General features: G+C 38.3%; 1 protein-coding gene across 1 annotated transcript in view; it reads left to right on the top strand.

The window, feature by feature from the left end:
- Positions 1-21231, top strand: part of Lrrk (Leucine-rich repeat kinase) — a 483935-nt gene that overhangs the window by 435498 nt on the left and 27206 nt on the right. The window contains exons 41-45 of the mRNA XM_067152496.2: positions 658-780; positions 5878-6073; positions 7717-7903; positions 8603-8857; positions 18157-18356. Coding sequence (XP_067008597.2) covers positions 658-780; positions 5878-6073; positions 7717-7903; positions 8603-8857; positions 18157-18356 — 961 coding nt within the window. The remainder of the gene's footprint in view (positions 1-657; positions 781-5877; positions 6074-7716; positions 7904-8602; positions 8858-18156; positions 18357-21231) is intronic.

The raw sequence follows: 21231 nt of genomic DNA, 5'->3' as shown, positions 1-21231 counted from the left end.
CCTCCTGGCGTTGCAGCCCTGCACATTGTAATTTGTAGCTATGATGTGTAGCATGGAAAGATTTACTAACTCAATATAATTATAGTTTAACTTACAAGTATTTGACTAAAACTGACACTGTATATAATAAGCATAGAAATAGAGTAAAAGGTGGAATTAAACATTGGTTTTACAGCTCATTATTTCTTGGAAATATATGTTATTTTAAGGTTGATGAATAATCAAGTGTCAAACACTCCACATTTCAAATAATAGTAAATTTTGTCTGATGAATAAGCAGTGATTAGAATATACATGAATAATTTTAAAAAAATTGTATGCATTCAAGCTGTCTATTTGGTTTAAAAAGAATTCTAATTTCTCAATTCTAACATAATAATTCCCTTTCTTTTGTAATATCTAGAGATAATTTTTTCAATGTTTCCCCCGCCCCCGAAACTGAAGTCTGATAATATTATGAAGAGTCACTTCTGACTTCAAATATTCAGTGTTAAGAGTGAAGTTTTCATTGTTAATAAAAAAATAATAATAATAATAAAGAAAAATATTAGAGACAGGATTACTGTATTCAGGGGTTTCTTCCTATTTGTCCATACTGAAACTATTGAATTAAAATGTTGTTCATACTAACAATTAATGCATTTTACTGTCTTTCAGGTGGATTGTTTTTCTTTTGGAATGTTTATATATGAGCTACTAACACTGCATCAGCCATTCGAGGGGCATGAGTCAGTGAAAGAGTGTATTCTTGAAGGAGGGAGACCACCTTTGACTTACAGAGTAAGTATTAGAATAATTATGCTCAAACTGTGGGAGTTATTTCATTTTATGTTCATGATGTAGCACTGATACAGTTATGTGAAGATATAATGTTCTAGAGATGCACAAGGGTTGTTTCTTTAATAGGGGCAACACTGATTTATGTACACCAGGAAACTGAACCAGTTTTTGTCATGTATACATGTTAGGGTGGTTCCCAACCTACCTCATAGTACTTAGACTCGTCCAGCCAGTGCTTCACACATGCACTGTGCTGCAAAGAATTACGTCGTATGTGACAGACTGACTGAACCGTTAGTGTCTAAGATGTTCTTAAAACGGGAACAGCACAGTTGGATTAAAATTGAATATGCCTGGGCTGTACAGCACGTCAGGGTCATGAAGTCCTTCATGAGGCGTGCAGAGATTCAGCGTTGCCTTACAGAACTGTGGCATGGTGGGTCAAAGCCTTCAGTGATGAATGACAGCGTGTGGCCGACATGCCTTGGCCAGGCCGCCCTGGTGTCGGTGACAAGAACGTGCAGCTTGTTGGCAAATTGCTGGGGACAGATACAATCAAGGTGGTTTGTGTATTAGCCTGAAAGATGGGCATAGGGCCTAAGATGAAGGACCACTTCGTTGCATTCACTTCCAAACTGTTCTGAAAGTTCTGCAGGCGACAGACTGCTCCAATTGCACCATCCAGAGAACAGGCACTCCTACAGGAATGCGATGGCTTCCACATCACTGACAGTTCCACGTGATGCTGCGGACTACATTGAAGAATGGAAGATGTTTCATAGAGGTACCTGTTTGGCATTGATTGTAATTAATAGTTGCCACTAATAGAAACAGTCCTCATATATTTATACCTTCCCTACAACAGGTTAATTTGAATATGTAGTCAGTCTATCATTCAGGTCTCTTTGAAGGGATTGTTCGGGCTTCGCAGTCCTCCCAGTACCTCATTCATATAAGAAGAAAAAAATCATCAAAGATGTTAGATAGGAAGACAGGAAATCGCAATAGATAAACTGACAAACTAGTGAGAGCAGGAAGGTACCAAAAAAAAAGACAATGTCACGAATGCTCGATAAATCTGCATCTTTGCACACTTACCTTCATAATCACCTCCACCATCACCATAGATGGGCTCTCTCCTCATCAATCACTGTTCTTACAAATCAATTTCATCTCAGCCCTCAACAGGGTAGTTCCTTCCTTCTGACATCATTCAAGAGGTGGGCATTCAGACTCCCCAAAGGAGTCATTTATGACAATTCTTCTTCTTTGATGTCTGAAGTGTAGGATGAGGAGAAACCCAGATAAACACCGGAATGGAAAGAGACTAAAATGAAATGTCATCACTGGTTGATTCCCTTTACTTGGTCTTTGTCTCCTGTTTCCTTAGTTGTATGCCAAGGAAGATCCAGATTATAATATGTAGAAGATACACGTTCCTCCAGATTTTTTATTTTAGAATATCTCAAAGAAAGTATTGTGCCGTTTCACAATTCTTTATAAGAGCTAGAGCAACAAAGATGGAGTCTCTGCGGTCAAAATCTCAAATAAAATACATTTAACGTCAGTACGGGCCAAATTATAAGTCTTTTCGTCAGTCGGTTACAGTAATAGCCGCGTTTAGAAGGCGCAGAAAAAAATGACAGAGGGACATTATTTGAAACCATTATTCAAGAAAAAAGATGCTCATCTTTTACTATCTAATCTGACTTCGGTGTATTAACAGGACGAAAAACTCATTTTAAAGGAATTATTCAGCGGAGCGATATATTGGAGATTTGGAAACGATGATTAGTTCCCGACTACACTCTATTTGGCAGAGATCAAGATTTAAACGCCGCGCGGGAGATTTAATACGAGAAACAATAAGAGATAAGATATACTACTGTGGAACTACGTCACGCAGTGACGCAAGCCCTTGATGAAATTTGCCCGACACCGGTTAACATTGAAAGACACTTACGGACCAGTAAATTAAATGCATTTAGGCTGATAAAAGACGGCGGAAAGAAATTTATTTTCGAATCAGAACATACTGAATATAAGTCTTAGACAATTCTGGACTATTTATTGATCTAACTGTTTTCCAGTAAAAACCTGTACAATCTGAGCAACGCAAGAGCTATAGTACTTGAAAAATGTCAGCAATGAGTCAAACATTCTATCATTGTTCTGTTCCATACGCACGAGTCTCCATCATGGGTCTGTAAGGAAGCAAGGCGATGCTGCTTGGATCCTGACGAGGCGAGACGATGTTGGCTATCCCGGATGACCAGTGAGCGATGATGAGAAGCCACGATGTACCCAACCACTTGTGGAGGAACCAGATGACCAGTTCATAGTCTCAGATGACCGGAGAGGAGGAAACGCCGAGACCATCTTGAGCAAAGTTAAGTCCAATATCCAAGTCGTTTTCGTAAGTAAGAAGATATTGTTTTCTTTATTTTGCTTAGTAATATTTATTGGTGCGAACACAGTGCGTAAACAAACATCTAGCTAAATTGATTGGAAGTAGGTACTCATCCGTACGAAACGTCAATTCCATTTGTAGGCGTGGTCACCAAGTGATGTTCGTTCGTAATGTTTTCCAGAGACATGCGTGAAGAGATCGCTAAAATTATTATTATTATTATTATCAGTGATGTGTAAGAATGAAGTAGGCATTTATATCTGCGTGTCATAAACTTAAGCAACGTCAAATTGTACGAGATCAGGTATAGGATTTGTGTTATGAAGGAATGGCAGTAGACTATTCCAAGTTACGTTAAATTTGGCACTATGACTGTAGCAATAAAGTAGGCATTTTTGTAATGTCGCGGCACGTTCATGTGCAAGCCAAGGTAATGAGTTACGTGATGAAGTGATAGTGTGGTCATATGAAATAAGAGTAATAATTATCGCATCATGGATATGATATAGAGTTATTGATGATGTATAATGGTTGTAGTTATTGTTTCTTCGAGAGAGAGTCATAGTTGCATGAAATAAGGTCTCGTGATTTCAAATGTTATAATTGAGAAGATCACTGATTTCTCGCCAATTCCACGCAATGATTTTAAGCCTACACATTTTATCTAGCTCAGGACATGATCTCAGGACGTCGAGTGCAATGTTTCTTTATCCATATTAAGTTACTTGGAGCAACCAATGTTTACTCTGGATAGTTTGGAGCCTTCACTGATTCGCTTAGGAAGATCTCGAGAACTCACTGAATAATTACACTTCTGTATGAATTTCAATCTATAGGCCGATCGCTGGTGACCTAGGTTTTCGAAGGAGAATCATTTTCTTTTAGCTGGAGATATTGTCATCCGATTAAGTAGATTTTCCATTGGTAGCATGTGTTATTATAACCCTGTATGACCAGTGTGATGACGTTTCTTGCCATTTTCGTACGCACGTAGTCTATGTCAATAAGATAAGGTCATATTACCTTACATTCATGAATTGAATCTTGCGAAGATGTTACTTATTGGATGATTACGACTTACAATGGACGTAGCTTAGCTCATGATGTGTAACACAAGGAAATATGAGTGTCTAAAAAAGCAACTAAATAGGCAGAGAACAATATTTAAGACGTAAACCTTATATGTGTGTACTTGTCAGAACAACGCAAGAAGAGTTTAGAATACCCTCATTGATAGTCTTAAAACTACGGACAGTCAATCAGTCAGTTGAATTTTAAGTACTGTGATAGTTTTTAGAATAAATATCAAGTGTTAGTTAACATAATCTAATGCGATTTCCAAGGATGGTTAACTTAAACAAATAGAACTCCATTTCTTGACTGAATAATGGCTCAGAAATCCCACATGTGTTTCTTTATTTCTCAAAATAATACAACTAGAAGGACTATAAATAATAGTTGATAGGAGTTTTCTTTTCTTTTCTGTGGATGCATCCTATATTTTTAAAGTAAATAATTTTCATGTTTTATTTTCTTGCCAAGAAGGCACTTGTAAATACTAGTAGCTGTACCCAATTTAATTTATTTAATCATCACCCAACTCGCTAGGTGAATTGAAAGAGAAGGATAGGGCAGTTTATTTTTAAGAATCTTCCCACATGTGTCATGTCATTTGCAATATTAATTGATGATTTCGGAGAAGAATGAGCACTAAGAAAGGAAGCTATTTAAGCCGAGAAGACATTCAATCACTTAGGGTGAAGTGAAAAGACGTGATTTTTCCAATGTTATCGACGGATATGGATTACTAGGTCGACGATGAGTCAGTCAATACTAAGGCTACTTCATTAGTAAAATTTTGAACTAATTGCTTGAATATCTGATTTAATATTTAAATAAATTTTGAATAGTGAAACCTAAAAACTCTTTCTCTGTGTTCTTAGCATAAGGTTTAGTTGTAAGATTGTAGTAGTAACGATCGACGACGATTTTCTTAAGAATTAATGAGAATGGTACCTAGCTAAATACGAGTAAGAGACGTCTTTCTGCGTTAGTTAGGGAATACCGTTGTTTGACCTGGTCGTTTTTCCGTTGCGGAACTCACACCCGTAGAACTCAGTCACCCGATTTATTGAAGATAGAGCTAGTCTGGATCTCTTGTGTCCTTGCCTGGACGCAGGAACGGCGCAGTATTTATGTCTATAAGTCAGAAACTTGTGATAAAATTATAAAGAATGCTCTGAATGTCCTTGTGAGGAAACAAATAGCATATTTTTTCTCAGTTAGTGTGTAAACATTTACAAAGCATGTATGCAGTATTTGTGGCAGAAATATTGGCATTTCTTTCAAATCAGAAAAGTTATAAATGATTCAAACCAATGCGAGACTTCTGTGCCATCTTGTAAATGGACTTGGTTAAGATGAAAGTGCTAGGATAAAGACTACATTAATACATTTCTTTGAACATATATCTCAATCATCTTTGCTGGTATTGTAAATTCTGAGGCCTAGCTGATAAGGCAAATGCTGTCATTTATGCTTGTCAGTCCATTAAGTCTAGCTAAAACGACAACTGTATATTTTATGTCCATATTGATGTTTTCCTGTTCACCAGGTGTCCTCTGCATTGTTGATTATGAGAAGTTTCTTAAGGTCTATAATAAATATTTTGTGTCTTGCTTTTGCAGGAAACTCTGTACCCTAGCTTCATTCTTGACCTGATGGTACTGTGCTGGTCCCAGTCACCTCGGGACCGACCCTCTGCCAGTCAGATTGTATCTATAGCTTCTGCTCCAGAGTTCACTCACCTCAGAGACACTGTGTCGCTCAATCATTCAGCGCGCGTTGTAGCTACCACTGTAGCTACACTACCTGATCTTGGAGGTTTGTTCTTATATAATTGATAAGGATCTGTAAATATAATTACATAGATGATGAGTATTCTTGACATCATATTGTCCTCTACAGGAGTCTTGTCCCCAGATTCATAATTTTATACTCAGTGTGTTTAGAAAGTCTGTAAAGACTTTGCATTGTAACATGATGTTGACAAAGTAGGTTCACCATTTACTGCAAAAGCCTTTGTAGCGAAATTATCACACTTCCTTGGCTGAACTGTTATTTCCCCTGGCTCAGGTACTGGGTGTTTGTACTATCCCCAACATTCCTCCAACTTGCACTCAACACTATCCTCCATTACAAAAACACACAGTTCCCATACATGGCAGATGCTGCCTACCCTTGTTGAAAGGTCTGCCTTACGAAGATTGCATTAGGCTAGGAATAGCCACACAAAATATTATTATTACACTTTCTTGTTTATTCATTATCTCCGTAGAATAAAGCCCCCGATTTACAGTGCAGGAACTGCAGAATTTTTTCTTATTTTTGATTTTAATAATTCAGTTTATTTGCAATTTGCATGGACAAATAGTGTTCTATAATAAGAAAGTGATATGTCACGAGCAATGCATAGCGTCTGTAATCTCTTCCGTGCACTCGTTCCCTTCAGCACCACAATTGTTCCCCTGCTACAGTGTCTGCCATCACTTCCCTATGTATGCCTGAATATTTTCTGGATAGTACTAGGTAAATTTTCTCCTTATCAAATCTACCATGAAACTCAACAATTGCCAGGCTGAGTGGCTCAGATGGGGTGGCCTTCTCACCCCCAATTGGCAGGTTCAATCCTGTCTCAGTCTGACAGTATTTGAAGGTGCTCAAATACGTCAGCCTCATGTCGGTAGATTTACTGGCTAAATTCTGGCACCCCGGCATCTCCAAAAACTGTAAAAGTAGTTAATGGGACAATAAACCTACAACATAGTTATTAGTCAAGAATTGAATATTATTTATGGCAAATTTTAAAATGTACATAGGTCTTTGGAGGTGTATTGTGACATGCAAAACAACCATGAACTCCTAAAGATTACATACTAAGTCTTATTTGCCTATAAAACATGTGAGGACATTTCTTTGCAAAACAACGTTTTCAGTCATTCTTCTATTTTATTTTTACTTTGATTATAATAATCTTTTGTTTGTTTGTTTGTTTGTTTTATAATAATTGTCGGGTAGATAAGTGGCAATGCATTTGGAATTTTCTTTTACAGCTAGAAATTCAATTTAAAGTTAGAAGTTTCATTTTGATTTTGTGCTCTGATGCCCAGGCATTATGGTACTAGTCCATTGACTGTGATTATGGGTGAATTGTGATCATCTTTTATTTTTGCATACCATCTTTATTCAAGGAGTTACTGTAGTTTCTCCCCCTTCTCTCTCTCAGTGTGTGTGTGTGGGGGGGGGGGGGGGGGGGTTTGAGATAGGGAAAGGGTAAATTGCAATCTTTTACTGTATTGTTGAAGGTATCTTAGGTATCTTGTCTATTGTGAAATGTATGTAGCACACCAAGGAAGTTCCTCTGCAAAACAACATACACAAATATTTAAAAAATAAGCGTTTTGACATATTCTTAATCAAGAACAATCACTTCAATGTTTAATAACATGCCGTTTCCTCTTTTTTAGACGACTGCTCCTCTAGTGCAGAGCTGTGGCTTCCCTGTGCCAATTCCCGAGCTGATTTGTTATTAGCTACTAACAGAGGCTGGCTTCAGTATTGCTCTCTCTCTTTACCACAGCGACCCACTGCTGCCTGTACTGTAGATGGCAATGTGTGGCTGGGAGACTGTGTGGGTCAGATACATGCATATGTGTAAGTTACATATACTTCTGAAAATGTTGTTGATACAATATAAATGAAAGGTGTACAACAAAAGAGTAAGAATGGGGAAGGTCACTGGAAAAGACAATAGAAACTCTTGCAAAAGGTAAATGTGAATACTGGAAAAGAGAATAGAGACAAGAATAACACTCAAAAAGACTAGGACAAATTACTCCTTTACACCTTATCCTCCTCCTCCTGCTCCTCCTCCTCCTTCTTAATAAGTGCTTTTGTTTAAAAATCTTGGCCTTATCATAGAACATTATTTTAGAGGGGAGAAAGGAAATGTACTTTCATTCATATTTTATTTACCTATCAACAAATACATCCTTATTAATCACCCATTTCATTCATCATCTTCATTGTCTTCCAGCTCTGGCACAGCTCTCAACATTTAGTGTCCTGGACAATTATTTCTCGCTTACTAGTTACATAACTTGAACGTTTCCATCTAAATAAACTCTTATGCACTGCTTCCTTCATCAGTGCTGATGATTATTCTCATTATTTCATTAATTATATAACCAGAGTAGACTCAGTTTTCACCTTCCTGGAATTCTATAAGTGGTTTTTTTATAGGTATTATTTCCTCATTAAAAATGAAGAAATTCAAGAATAAATTATTAACCATCCAATTTGTATGCTGTATAACATAGCAGAATCTGAAGCATTAATTTTATTTTTCTACAGGGGAACAGACTGCTGCAAACTGTTCAGCTATGCTTTGGACCCTGAAGCTCCTGATCCAAGTGCTGTGTGTAGCCTTGTTCCACTGCCTGAGCTTCAGAGGGTAGCTGTAGCACTTGGCAACGGTCGTTTATTCCTCGTGCGCAGTGACATTCTGCCCACATCACCAACAATGGGAGAGGGCAGTTTTGTCATGACAGAACTCGGCAGTAGCACGGTGCTGCATTCTTTGACGGCCATTTTCAAGGAGGATGGGAAGTAAGTATAATTTGAAAATCTCCTTTCATGTCCTAAAAGTGTGTTAAAGTTTACTTTTTCCTATTCTGCTGAGACAGTTACTCAAAATGAACGTCCTTTTTTTTCTTTCATTCTTTACAAAAAATATTACACATGAAGTATCGCTTTGGGCAGAAGAAAAGTAAAGGAACACATTACAATATGGAAAACAGAACTGGGATGGTAATATTAATAATCATCGTACTGGCTCAGATACCAAGTGCCATGTAGGCAGTTTGCTGATCACTAGATACTACGGCTGAGTAATTTTTATTATTCGGGATGACAATGGGTGTGTCACCAGGATTTTCTAACAAGCCAGAATTGAACCAGCGATTTGGGGTCGACCGTGAGTGAAGTGCAGGTGACAGCATTCAAGAATGATCTAGATGAACTTCTGTCGAGTTTGACCCTGTGATGTTTAATTTTCTTCTTCATAATGCATACTTAAGGTAGTTTTGATGGTGAAACAAAGGGATAGAGGAGAACAGTAATTTAGAAAGTGATGACCAAAATTTGAAATTAGTGCTGAGGAGTAAGGTAAGTATGTCTTAAACAGCTACACACAGAGAACCTTGTGCTGCTGTTACATTGTCCTATGCCTCTGGGTGTTTTTTTTTAAAGGAGCTTGGTGATGAGACTTATGGACCTACTTAAATTTTGATAGTAGCTACCAGTTCTTTTGAGATCTCCAGAGTTATCCATTACAGGATATAACCTTACATGCGATCTCTACAATAGCATATTGCCACTTGTATGATTCTTAGCGCACTTATGTATGTATGTATGTATGTATGTATGTATGTATGTATGTATGTATGTATGTATGTATTGGAACCTTTCCCACCGTCTCCCATGACTCATGGGACCATGTGACAACAAACCAACCCTTTCGGGTCACGAACACATGGGACCATGCTCCACGGGAGTCGATAGTCAAGGGACCTATTCGGCCTGTGCCGATTTCCCCTCATTGGGATTGTATCATTAATCCACTCACATGAGGAGTTATCGGCCATACAGCACAGCCAGGTCAAAGCCACTCTCCCGTTCCTGAGGTCTGAACATGGACTCCTCAGGGCCGAAGACCGTTCGCGGCATGTAAAGGCTATCAAACTTAAACTAACTTAAAGGCCTACAATGAACGGAAGAGGTTTTTGGATGCTTGTTTTTTCGGCAAAGAATAAGCACAAATAAGTTTTCCAAATTTACTAAGGCGCTCATTGAAATCTATACAAACACTATGACATCCTTGGTAAACTAATATAAATTGACAAGTTGAATACAAATACTTAGCAACGGTAAAATCCGTGCTACCATCCATCAGCTAAACTTCATCCACATTCCATTAGAATATTTATGTGGATGACCACAGTTCCTAAGAATATTTCAAATGAAAGAAGATTTCCATCCGAACCAACAATCTGATGGATACCTGATTTGACATACACAGAAAAATATACATCCCCGAGGGATGACCATTCTCGTAGACATACTACGTTCCTACCACCGGTTTTGTCTATCACCCGTTGGATATCAAAACTGTTGAGTGTTACACAAAACAAAATATAACACACATTACCTATTTACAGTTACAATTACGAACCATTTTCCTCCAAATATCAGTATTCCCTGGGACCGAATCCCATATCATGAAGTTAAAACTTTACTTACACCAACTCTACTACCCCGGAGTGGTCATTTATCTTATATCTACCGCCACCAAATATCTATACGTGAATAAAAAGTATACTGGAGAAATAAACATATGTTTTACGTAAACCATGGAAAAGAAAATAATATTGCGCGTCTCCACAAATTAGACGAAAATTGAAATAAAGATCACACGAACACAGGCTTGACAACGAACTCGTCACTTACAACAACTACCAGTGAAATTTCACGAAGTCTAAATTCGCGCAGAACGGTATATAACACAAAACAAGATCACACCCTGAAAAAGAAATACATATATATACAACAACACAAAATACAAATGGCTGTATTTCATCTCGTAGGACCCGCTACATGTGCGAGTAGTCATCGTGTGTATGTGCAGTCCAGGTTCGAACTGGGGACTATGTTCGTCTCCAACAAAGATCCTGCAATCAAACCCTAATTTACCCTAATCATGTGAACACTGTCTTACAACGGGAACATCTACATTGCTTCGTGGTTCATGGCTTACGGCATATGTGGCAATTACAGAACTCTGCTGTCATTATTTCTTAAAAGCAAAGCAGCCCGTTAGCACGACCAGCTTCTTCGCTCATGCTGGGGCCTCCCCTTGCAAGTCGCTCCCTTTCTCCTGGCTCGTAAATCACTGCGGTTATTCTCTCCACTGTCTGGGAGCTAAAGGCACCAACCAACCTGCTTCACGCTAGGATTATTGTGTCTATAAAATTTAATTCATTAGAGACTGGCGCAATCTATTCATTGCTCAAGCCAGCCCACATACTCTCAATACACGAGAATCATTTCTCAAATTCAATCGTTACCGCACATCAAATTCTCTCCTATCTCTGGAGGTCTGGAGTTCGACTCGTATCTTCTCTCCTTCCTAATGTTCGCCATACGTCAGCCACTGACCACAGCAATATTCCCATTTCTTCGCCTCTGAGGCGAGATTGTGTACCTGTCAAATACTACCCTATTGTTCGAGATCTATCGGTATAAAATCACCGATCAAATTACTTTAAGAAAATAATAATAGTAATAATAATAATAATAATAATAATAATAATAATAATAATAATAATCCTCTAACCTGTTGCTTGAAATGTATCGGTATAAAACACTGATCAAGTTACATAAGAAAATAATAATAATAATAATAATATTATTCAGACGTGATCAACTCAACTAGTAAAATTTCTACTTTACTAGCCTAACTAATATGTAGGGGGGGGGGCCATATTCGAACCTTCGCACATATCTTCTCGACCATCTTCAATTACAGTCAAACTTATACACTAGCATGCAAAACAAACTACTGCCTTTAGATTTATGAATTTAGTGCTGTCACTATTCCACCTTAATTTTGGTATAGGCACATGTTAATGATCCTGTCACCTACTATTCCCTGCTCGTCTTTTGCAGTCACGCAGATGAAATTTACGGCATTAACCTGTTCAATTTTCTAGTTATTTTCCCCCTCAAATCTTCTCAGCACTCATAAGAAAAATATATAGTATAGCATGCACATGCATCCTCTAAAAGGGGTCCCAAACTCTATACATCCTTCCTGGTTCACTTCCTTCCCATATCTACTTACAAAATCAAACTAAACAAGGGTCATCCGACCACTCTAGGTAATTAACCTATCAATCACATCATCATTAACCCTATCTTTACAGTAACTCTATTTACAAGGGGAAATACTAACATTGGAAGAAAATAGCTCAATACTCAACAGTTTTTGATGTTTTTCTGGCCCCCGCCCGAAGTTTTCAGGGGCCTGCCATTGGTGCTCGCTCCATGTCGCTGGCTCGTGCAGTCCTGGGTTCTAGGAGTTTGATGACTTTGCTGGAGTAATCCATCTTCCTGGTAAACAAAACACTGCAATTATATTTACACAATCTTGCACACTTGTTGATCACTCAACACCATCCAACTTCCCCTCTATCGTTCTAGACCGATGCAAGTTACGTGATGCTAATTATTATGGATATCTCAGCTAGTCTATTTCGTTTAAATTAGGCGAGTTGAAAATTCATGATCTCCTCCTTCCCAAGTCTATCGCCTCCTACTTCCGTGACTTATATCAACCATCCTTCTCCTAATTTCTTGTCTAGATCATTCAGATCCTGTACTTATCATTCCCCGTTACTTAGTGTGATAATCTGATCCTGAAATCCTGCTCTCAATGTTACATGGATTTAAACTGATAGTATTTCTTCACACGATCTGATTTTCTTTTGAAACAAAGTTTACCAAATCCCAAAGTTAGACTCCTCGAAAGATGAGCTCCCTTACTGCTACAGACATCAACCTCGCGATGAGCGTTCTCCGTCTAGAGTTTGATCCCCACGGCGTACTCAACCTTTCACAGTCACTACCTACGACATAATGACAAATATTCAGAGTTTACTTCGCGATCGGATGTCGCACAAATACCTTTGTCATATAGTTACATTTCCTACTATCACTGCACACTGGAAAACACTTTTAGAACTTTACTCCCGTTTCTTTGTGTCAGTTATTCAGACAAAGAAGAGGTAGACCTTGCTCGCGGACCGACCGTAGTTCCACCTTCTGAAGCTCGTTCCCGACTGACGACTCCCCGAGAATCTGCAACAACTTATAGCAAAGCCGGGAATAGGGGTGGCAAGCGTGCCATGTCCCCACTCTGATTTTTACCTCTCCTGGATAAACCAGCCTGTTGACATCAGCAATACGCTAGATTGTGTGACTATGTTACGCACAAGTGCGCTATGCCATGCGGAGTTGATTATGTTCGGCGGATCTGCCGTAATTAATTTATAACATCGGAGGGGAAATGGTGAATCCCCAAAGACATCTGGTTTCAGCCATCGCATCCGTACGCTAACCCAGTTATATAAGTTGTTTACCAATGCCTTTCGCTTGGAGAGTATTTTCTATCAGAACTCCTGACTTCATAATTCAACCAAAATTCTGCACACTGCTCTGACGGATGCAGTTTTGTTAATCAAGCCTGTAACTTTTTAATGGCTTACTGATAAATAAAATCATGAATAAAAATATATAAATAAAATTACTCAAAAACTTAATAAAATTAATAAGCATAATTAACCGAAATGTCCGTAGTATGGGCGCCAGAGTTCACCAGAATGGATCCCTCGAATTTAGATAAGAGCATGATAAACTTTATATCCCAGGGCGTGTACATAATGTTGCGTACTGGTACATCTGCTGCAGGCCTTACCTAACCTCCTGAAAACGACTAATTAGGTAGGAACTGCACCTAGGTTCATCAATAATACTGATTCTAAAATAGCTACCTATATTCTTAACAAATTCCGTGCATGAGCACCTCATCAACATACAACATTATATATATAATACACACATAAAATATTGCTGGAAGACTCCATATGTACAACAACAACAATAATGAAAATCGTGGGAAAACAAAAGCGAGAACTAAGCTACCATTTGTAGATAGTCCGATGAACAACGTACATGTATGAAGATAAATACCCTTCACTGTCTCTATATCAATTCGACTTACCGATTCTCATAATCGGCAGTTATCACATCACACAGATACTGTACCTTGTACTACTGTGTTCACATATTTTAACACTTGTTGTAAAGATATATACACACGTCTGTCGATCCTCAACATATACATTTATGGAAAGTCTGAGATAGCTTTCACCAACATATAATGCTAGGCCGCCACAAGTGCTACAATACTTAATGCGCAAGCACTCTCCACAATCAGCCACTTTCCACGAACATAACAAGACTACGCTCCACGAAAGTTTGAAGTCCAGTCCATTGCAGCCGTGTCACTCCAGTACCGTGTATCAGCACCACTTCCTTCCCGTACAGTGCGTCAGTTGTAGTTGTAGTTATCTTCCTTCTCGTTCCTTCATACAGTGTTACTGCTTCTAGTTGTAGTAGTTATCTTACAATCACCTTCACAATCACCCTTACGATGTTTTTTACAATGTCCTCGGTTGCCGCCGTATGATCAACCTTTATAGACATCAACATCCCCCTCCTCTCAGATGATACGTCTGGATTGGTGCTTGCCCACCAATCATGAGTGATCTCTAGTCAAGACCAAGCCCTGAACTACTTCTTCCTCCCAAGACAATAACAAACTCTGGAGTTTTACATGAATCATCGAATTTCCCTGGTACAACAACAAGCTCATCTCATCAGGCTGGGATATATATATGACTCATGGAATTACCCGACACAAGTACATCACAACAGACACTGGGGTAGCCATATGACTCATTCAAATTACCAGAGTTATTAAAGCAATGTTTTCCCACTCGTGCAAAACAAATTACTCATACCTACATATGTGGATATCTTCCAGCTTACCAATATAAATGGCAAAATATACAAATGAAATAATAATAATAATAATAATAATAATAATAATAATAATAAAAATCGAATACTGACAATAATATCTCTAACTTCTACATATAATTCTGGGGTGTGATATATGTACTATCACAAGCCTTATTTACGCCGAAAACACATTAAATTTGGCCCGATCGCTCTGGCATCGCTGTACGCTGGCATTTGTTTTTCAATATGGAGTCGCTAAATAGTGTTCTTCTGCTGCTTCTTCTATAACGTGTGCCTAGTTCGGGGATTCTTTAAGCCACCCAGTGGGTGTGTGAGGCGCCGCTCTGGCGGGCGTCCTATTGCACAATCTGATGCTTCTCCCAACATCCACACAAAGAAAGCTGCTGCCTGCTTTCTTACCAAGCATATCATTTGAAATAAATATTACTTGTGCCGATACAGTCACAGTATGTACCCCTTTTCTTACGTCGCACCGACACAGATAGGTCTTATGTACAGCCCCAGCATCTGGTGTGAAAATGGGAAACCACGGAAAACCATCTTCAGGGCTGCCGACAGTGAGATTCGAACCCACTACAGTATTTCCCGGATGCAAGCTCAGCTGCGCGCCCTTAACCGCACGGCTAACTCGCCCAGTATGTACCCCTTAGTTCCATTCGTTTTTCGATACAGGGTCGGAGATGAGGTGAGATGAATTTATACAGCATGTTTTTACAGCCAAATGCCCTTCTTGATGCTAGCCTCAGTTGAGGGGCTAATGAAGATGAAATTAATGATGGTGAATGAAATTTGTTAAGGAGGTGGAAGGAATCAGCAGTGGCCTTTGAATAGGAACTGTCCCGTCATTTGCCTGGAAGTGAAAATGGGAAACCTCAGAAAACCATTCTCAGGACAGCCGACGGTGGGGTTCATATCCATGTGTCTCCTCAATGCAGAGCTTGGCTCCATAGCCATAGCGTGTTAACACGCACAGCCACTCCACTCGATTCTTGGCGCATTGGTGTGTTGTTTATAATTTATCAGTGTGTGTTACCAAATAGTCAGTCTTACATTGCAGTGATATTGTAAGAAAAAATAAAGACTGCAAGTATTAAAAATCATGACCTCTTATATGTGTTGGGAGTACTTTCTGATTAACTATGCCCCTATATTAAGAAGTCAGTCAAATACTGAGCTGTTAGTGTGATGTAAAATCAACAATATTAACAAATATTAAAATCTAAATGCACTCAAATTTGAGGGTCTGCACTTTTAAGTACTGTACCATAAATTTCACGCTCTTGGGATTATGGGCCTGTAGTGTAATGGTTATTGCGGTCAGATTGTTGGTATCCTACAACATATCTGTCCATATTTGCTGCAACTGGTTCTCTAGATCATGTAAACTCTTAGGCTTCTGAAATTTGGTACCCCAGGTGGTCCCGAGTACATCCGATGAACTATAAATCTCTTGTTCGGGTAGGCTATGATGCAGAGGCATTCCTGTGATACATTTGCTCTGTGCGGCTGAGTATTATATCCTTCTGGAAACCCTACCATGAAGGCCAACACGTGATGGCAATAGGTGTTTTTATCTGAAGCAATCTCTTTTCAATTTCGACTCAGTTAATTTATAACTGTTAGGCACTCCAGTCTGACGAAACTAACTCTGAGTAAATAAATTTATAAACTACCAAAAAGAGAAGACTTTAGTTAATTAAGTTTAATTAAGTTGATTCTTTTTCAGGTGTCATACTGTTGCGATATGTTTTTTCTTTCAAGTAGTTTATAAATTTATTTACTCAAAGTTAATTTCGGCAGACTGAAGAGCCTACCGGTTATAAAAAATATTAAAAAATACGTCGCTATTTTGTCAATGTCCCTCGTATCACTACTAAGGGTGACCAACTGTTGTATGCAATGGCCCACCAGGCCAGCGTTCTAGCATTGGGAGCTGTGTATCGCACCACAGCAAAGGCAAGATTGAGACACTCTCTACAAGGCCTCCAGACATGATCACGCCCACTATCAGTGCATAAAGAGAGCCTAGTTTCAGCACTAGAGACTGTCTGGTTCCACTCTACATCAGTTGAGTTTTGTCATTCACATCATCGCTGTTAAGAGACGGCGGTGGGTTGGTGTCAATGGCAGGATACATAAGGAGTGGCATGAGAATGAACTTCCTTCAGCCGGGCTGAGTGGCTCAGACGGTTAAGGCGCTGGCCTTCTGACCCCAACTTGGCAGGTTCGATCCTGGCTCAGTCTGGTGGTATTTGAAGGTGCTCAAATACGTCAGCCTCGTGTCGGTAGATTTACTGGCATGTAAAAGAACTCCTGCGGGACTAAATTCCGGCACCTCGGCGTCTCCAAAAACCGTAGAAGAGTAGTTAGTGGGACGTAAAACTATTATTATTATTATTATTATTATTATTATTATTATTATTATTATTATTATTATTATTATTATTATTATTATTATTGAACTTCCTTCAACCAGGCATCTGGAAATGGTTCTGCATATGGCTGGATGACTGACACTATAACAGTTGATATGCTTATTTTCGGAACATGGGATGAACCTCTTTCTTAGTGGTCAATCGAGGGCCCAGCTGCCGGGTGTGCATGCTCTTTTGCATCTATTAATCACAACACATCCTAACAGTCTGATCAGAACGGCCTAAGTGATGAGCTAGTCATCAGTACGTACATCCAGCAAACTCTGATAACTGGGCAAAATCTCTCTGATTTCATCGTAGAGGCATATTGAGTGGTCAACGAGCTTTTCACAGCAGGAAACAGCATTCCACTAATACAGGTAGCATCAGCAAGTCATTATAGTAGACCACAGGTGGCAGTAAGTTTACAGCCTCTGTTTTAAAGACTGTGTTCAATTCATCATCTCACTAAGCTAATCATTTTACTACCTTCTTGAGATGTAACTTCATGCAGAGGGTTTTGTTTCTTTCAGCAAACTGACTGCTCCTTCATCGTGTTCTATATATTACAGTATACTTTATCCTTTTAAACCATTCTTCTGTTCATAGGTTGAAAACGGTGAACATCTCGATTCTTGTTTTATTGTCTTCAAGGCTTTCAATTGTTATGTGATCATGTTAGTAATCTTATTCTACTGCAATTTTGTTTATTAATGCATCAGTATAGTCTTATTTAATAACCTTGTTAAAAAGAAGAGAGTGCCTAATGACCATGAGTTTGTCAGTCAAAATAAATCTAATCCTTGTCAATTGTGTATTTTTTCTTTTCAGAGTTTGTGAATTATGGTGTGGAGAATCACATGGAAACATTTCCATCTTTACAATATGTGAGAATATTGTTACAGCTCATGATATTGTGAATCACTATGAACCTGTCATTGAAAACATTAATGTTTTGCATCTGGTGTCGACTCATAGTCCTGTGTATTATGGTGCAGAGGAAGTATCTGTATGTTCCTATGTTTATCCAGGTGAGAATACAAACCAATTTTCATAATGATGAACAAGTTCTCTGCAGCAATAATAATAGTTACCGTTAATGCTTTCACAGCCCGTACTTATAGACATGATATAGGCTTTTGAGCGTATGCCGTGTCAAGAAAATAGGGTGAAATTCTTTACGTTTCACAGAGCATTTCTGTATCATGTCTAGCAGTAATAATTGTTATTTTTTGTCAGCTTTAGTGGCATGACTGTGTTGCTTAACAGCCCCTGTTTTGTACAGTAAAAAGTAAACTCGTGTCCTCATCCTGAGGTGGTGCAGCTCTTTTCAGGCACACCCCCATTGGAGGTGAGCTGCATGTACCACTTCAACCACATACCAGCCCTCCCGCCAGTTTTAAATTCCTGGCAGTACCGGGAATCGAACCCGGGCCCCCGGGACGGCAGCTAATAACACTAACCGTTACGCTACGGAGGCGGACGTTTTGTACAGTGTATGATAGGGAACACATTTGATCAACAGCAAAGATTCTAGACTTGTGATAATTCTTATGAGTCTTCATGTTTATTTCAGTTTTGATTTCGTCATGCTCTGTTGATATTATTATATAAGATTTGCTGATAGCATCATTACATTATCAGAAACAGAGAATGGAATGAACAGAATGATTAATGTGTTAGAGAAGCATTAGGTAAATGGAATCTTGAAATTAATGTAAAGAAGACCAAAACCAAGGTAGTATATTAACCCAGTCAAACACATTTCACAAACATCTAAATAGGCCAGGACAAAAATCGAGCAAGAAAACCAGTTTAATTACCGTAGAAAACCCTGATCACTCATGACAACAGGTATATCTGAAGTAGTGCACCCTACGGGTCAGGGTAACCACAGTAATTCCCAACTAGTCAGTTAAATACATCTCAGGGTATCCTTGCCTCCAGAAAAATGGTTAATTTTTCTATGTTTGGTTTTACGTGTGTCCGAGGAGAAATAACGGTACCAAATGCAGTTCAGAGAAAGTAACGATGTCATACGCGGTTCGGAGAAAATTATGATACCATACGCTCAGTAGTTGTTTTGTAAACGCAAATTTCAGTCATCCATTTAGAAAAATATATATATGCGCACAACGAGAATCTTACATACTAACTAAAACTATTAACTACCAATATGAATGAAAACTCACTTCATTATATAAGAAACTAATCAAGAAACACATTTATTAAATTGTCAAGTATCGCAAAAGAAATGGTTAATATTAGGTATGACTCATAAGTTTCAATTATCAACTTAATAAATTAATATTTTAATCAATGAATCAAATATGTTAGGTCAGCGCTGCCTATTTCCTAAACTAAGCTTTCATCTTAATACATTGAGTAACGTATTCCTGAAATGAATTATCTTCCATTTAAAAATTACATTTTTGGTCATTTAAATATATTAAATCACAGTCTTTTGGTCACGGACGAAACTCATCATATCACTAAATTATTCCATCAGTCACGGTATAATTATATACCTCATTGAAAATACAACCATCACGTTGTTCAAGTCTCTGCGAAAATGAATTGAATTTGAATAATATGTCCTGAACACAAATATCAGTGACTTAAGTTATGTTGAAAAGTATCTGAGTTCGTTGGTGCAGGTTAGCGTGAAGAAAATGAAATATTGAATGACGCACTAAGTTCCTCGGTCCTATTGCCATTTAAATTACGGCTCCTAACTAAGTATTCGCTCTAATAATATCCATATTAACCCAAAACATCAATGATATTCTATGTAAATGTCAAATAAATTCCCTAATCTAGCTAAATAATTTCTTATGTATCGTATTCCAGCTCGATATACATACAGCCAGTAAGCATTTATCATTTATAGGTGTGCTAATGCCAACACAAAGATATTTCAATACTACATTACGTTACTACTTGCATACACGCTTATCCTTCCATGCAATATCCATTCATTCAGTATATGACATAATCATGTATTCGTTTATTCATCACCGGTTGTTATTCCTGTCAAACCACTTTCACACATCATTAAAATATACGAAATATTATTACTCGTACCTTGCTGTAGTTCCTCGCTGGGGCATACTTATATTCTGTAATGGCACTGCATGTGCTCCAACATCACATATTAAACATATCAAATACGCTTTACCTCCTATTACTCTGCGCAATATATCATTTCAAATACTATACACACTTTCATTATGTCACCATTAACCTCCAATTCAATTCGTATTTAACTCATTTAGCATTCACAACTAGCGCGTTTAACCTCCAATACTTAATTATACAACGATATGTATCCCATGAATAGCGCAGAATTCGTTCCTCAGAACGCATTTTTAATCTTGCAATTCCGTATATAACCCCAAACTCAGTATTTTTCCTTTCAAAAAAATCATACAGCAAAGAGTATGGTAACTAGTCTTAACCAATTCAACGTGCGTCCCTCTGTGACGTAACCGGGTTTGACTATTACTACATCACGCATGGACCTTCCTAACTAACCGGGATTCTTTGAAAACAGCTGTAGCACTATGTCGTATTTTTAAATGGTATTCCTTCATCCTTGGATGAAATAATGTAGCAACACGCTATCACTCCATAACGAGATGTCAACTTAGATATTTCACATTGCACTTTCTTATATTCATAAGCACACTCAATTATCACATGCTTAGGCTATTCAGATCTACTGTATATACTGGTAATACTCCACATAAGAAATTATATTACTTAATACTATTACTTAGCTCGCCATTCAATATCTCGGGCCTCAGTTGCTCCTCGGTGTGATTGTAGTCCTTGGGTCAGGAACTAAGTAGGATTTCCACCAGTGGTATGTCAGGTAGTGTGACCTCCTCCACACGGGTCGGGTGG

The sequence above is a fragment of the Anabrus simplex genome, chromosome 8, assembly GCF_040414725.1.
Source record: "Anabrus simplex isolate iqAnaSimp1 chromosome 8, ASM4041472v1, whole genome shotgun sequence".
Classification (NCBI taxonomy): Eukaryota; Metazoa; Arthropoda; class Insecta; order Orthoptera; family Tettigoniidae; genus Anabrus; species Anabrus simplex.
This window is presented reverse-complemented; position numbering and strand designations above follow the sequence as displayed.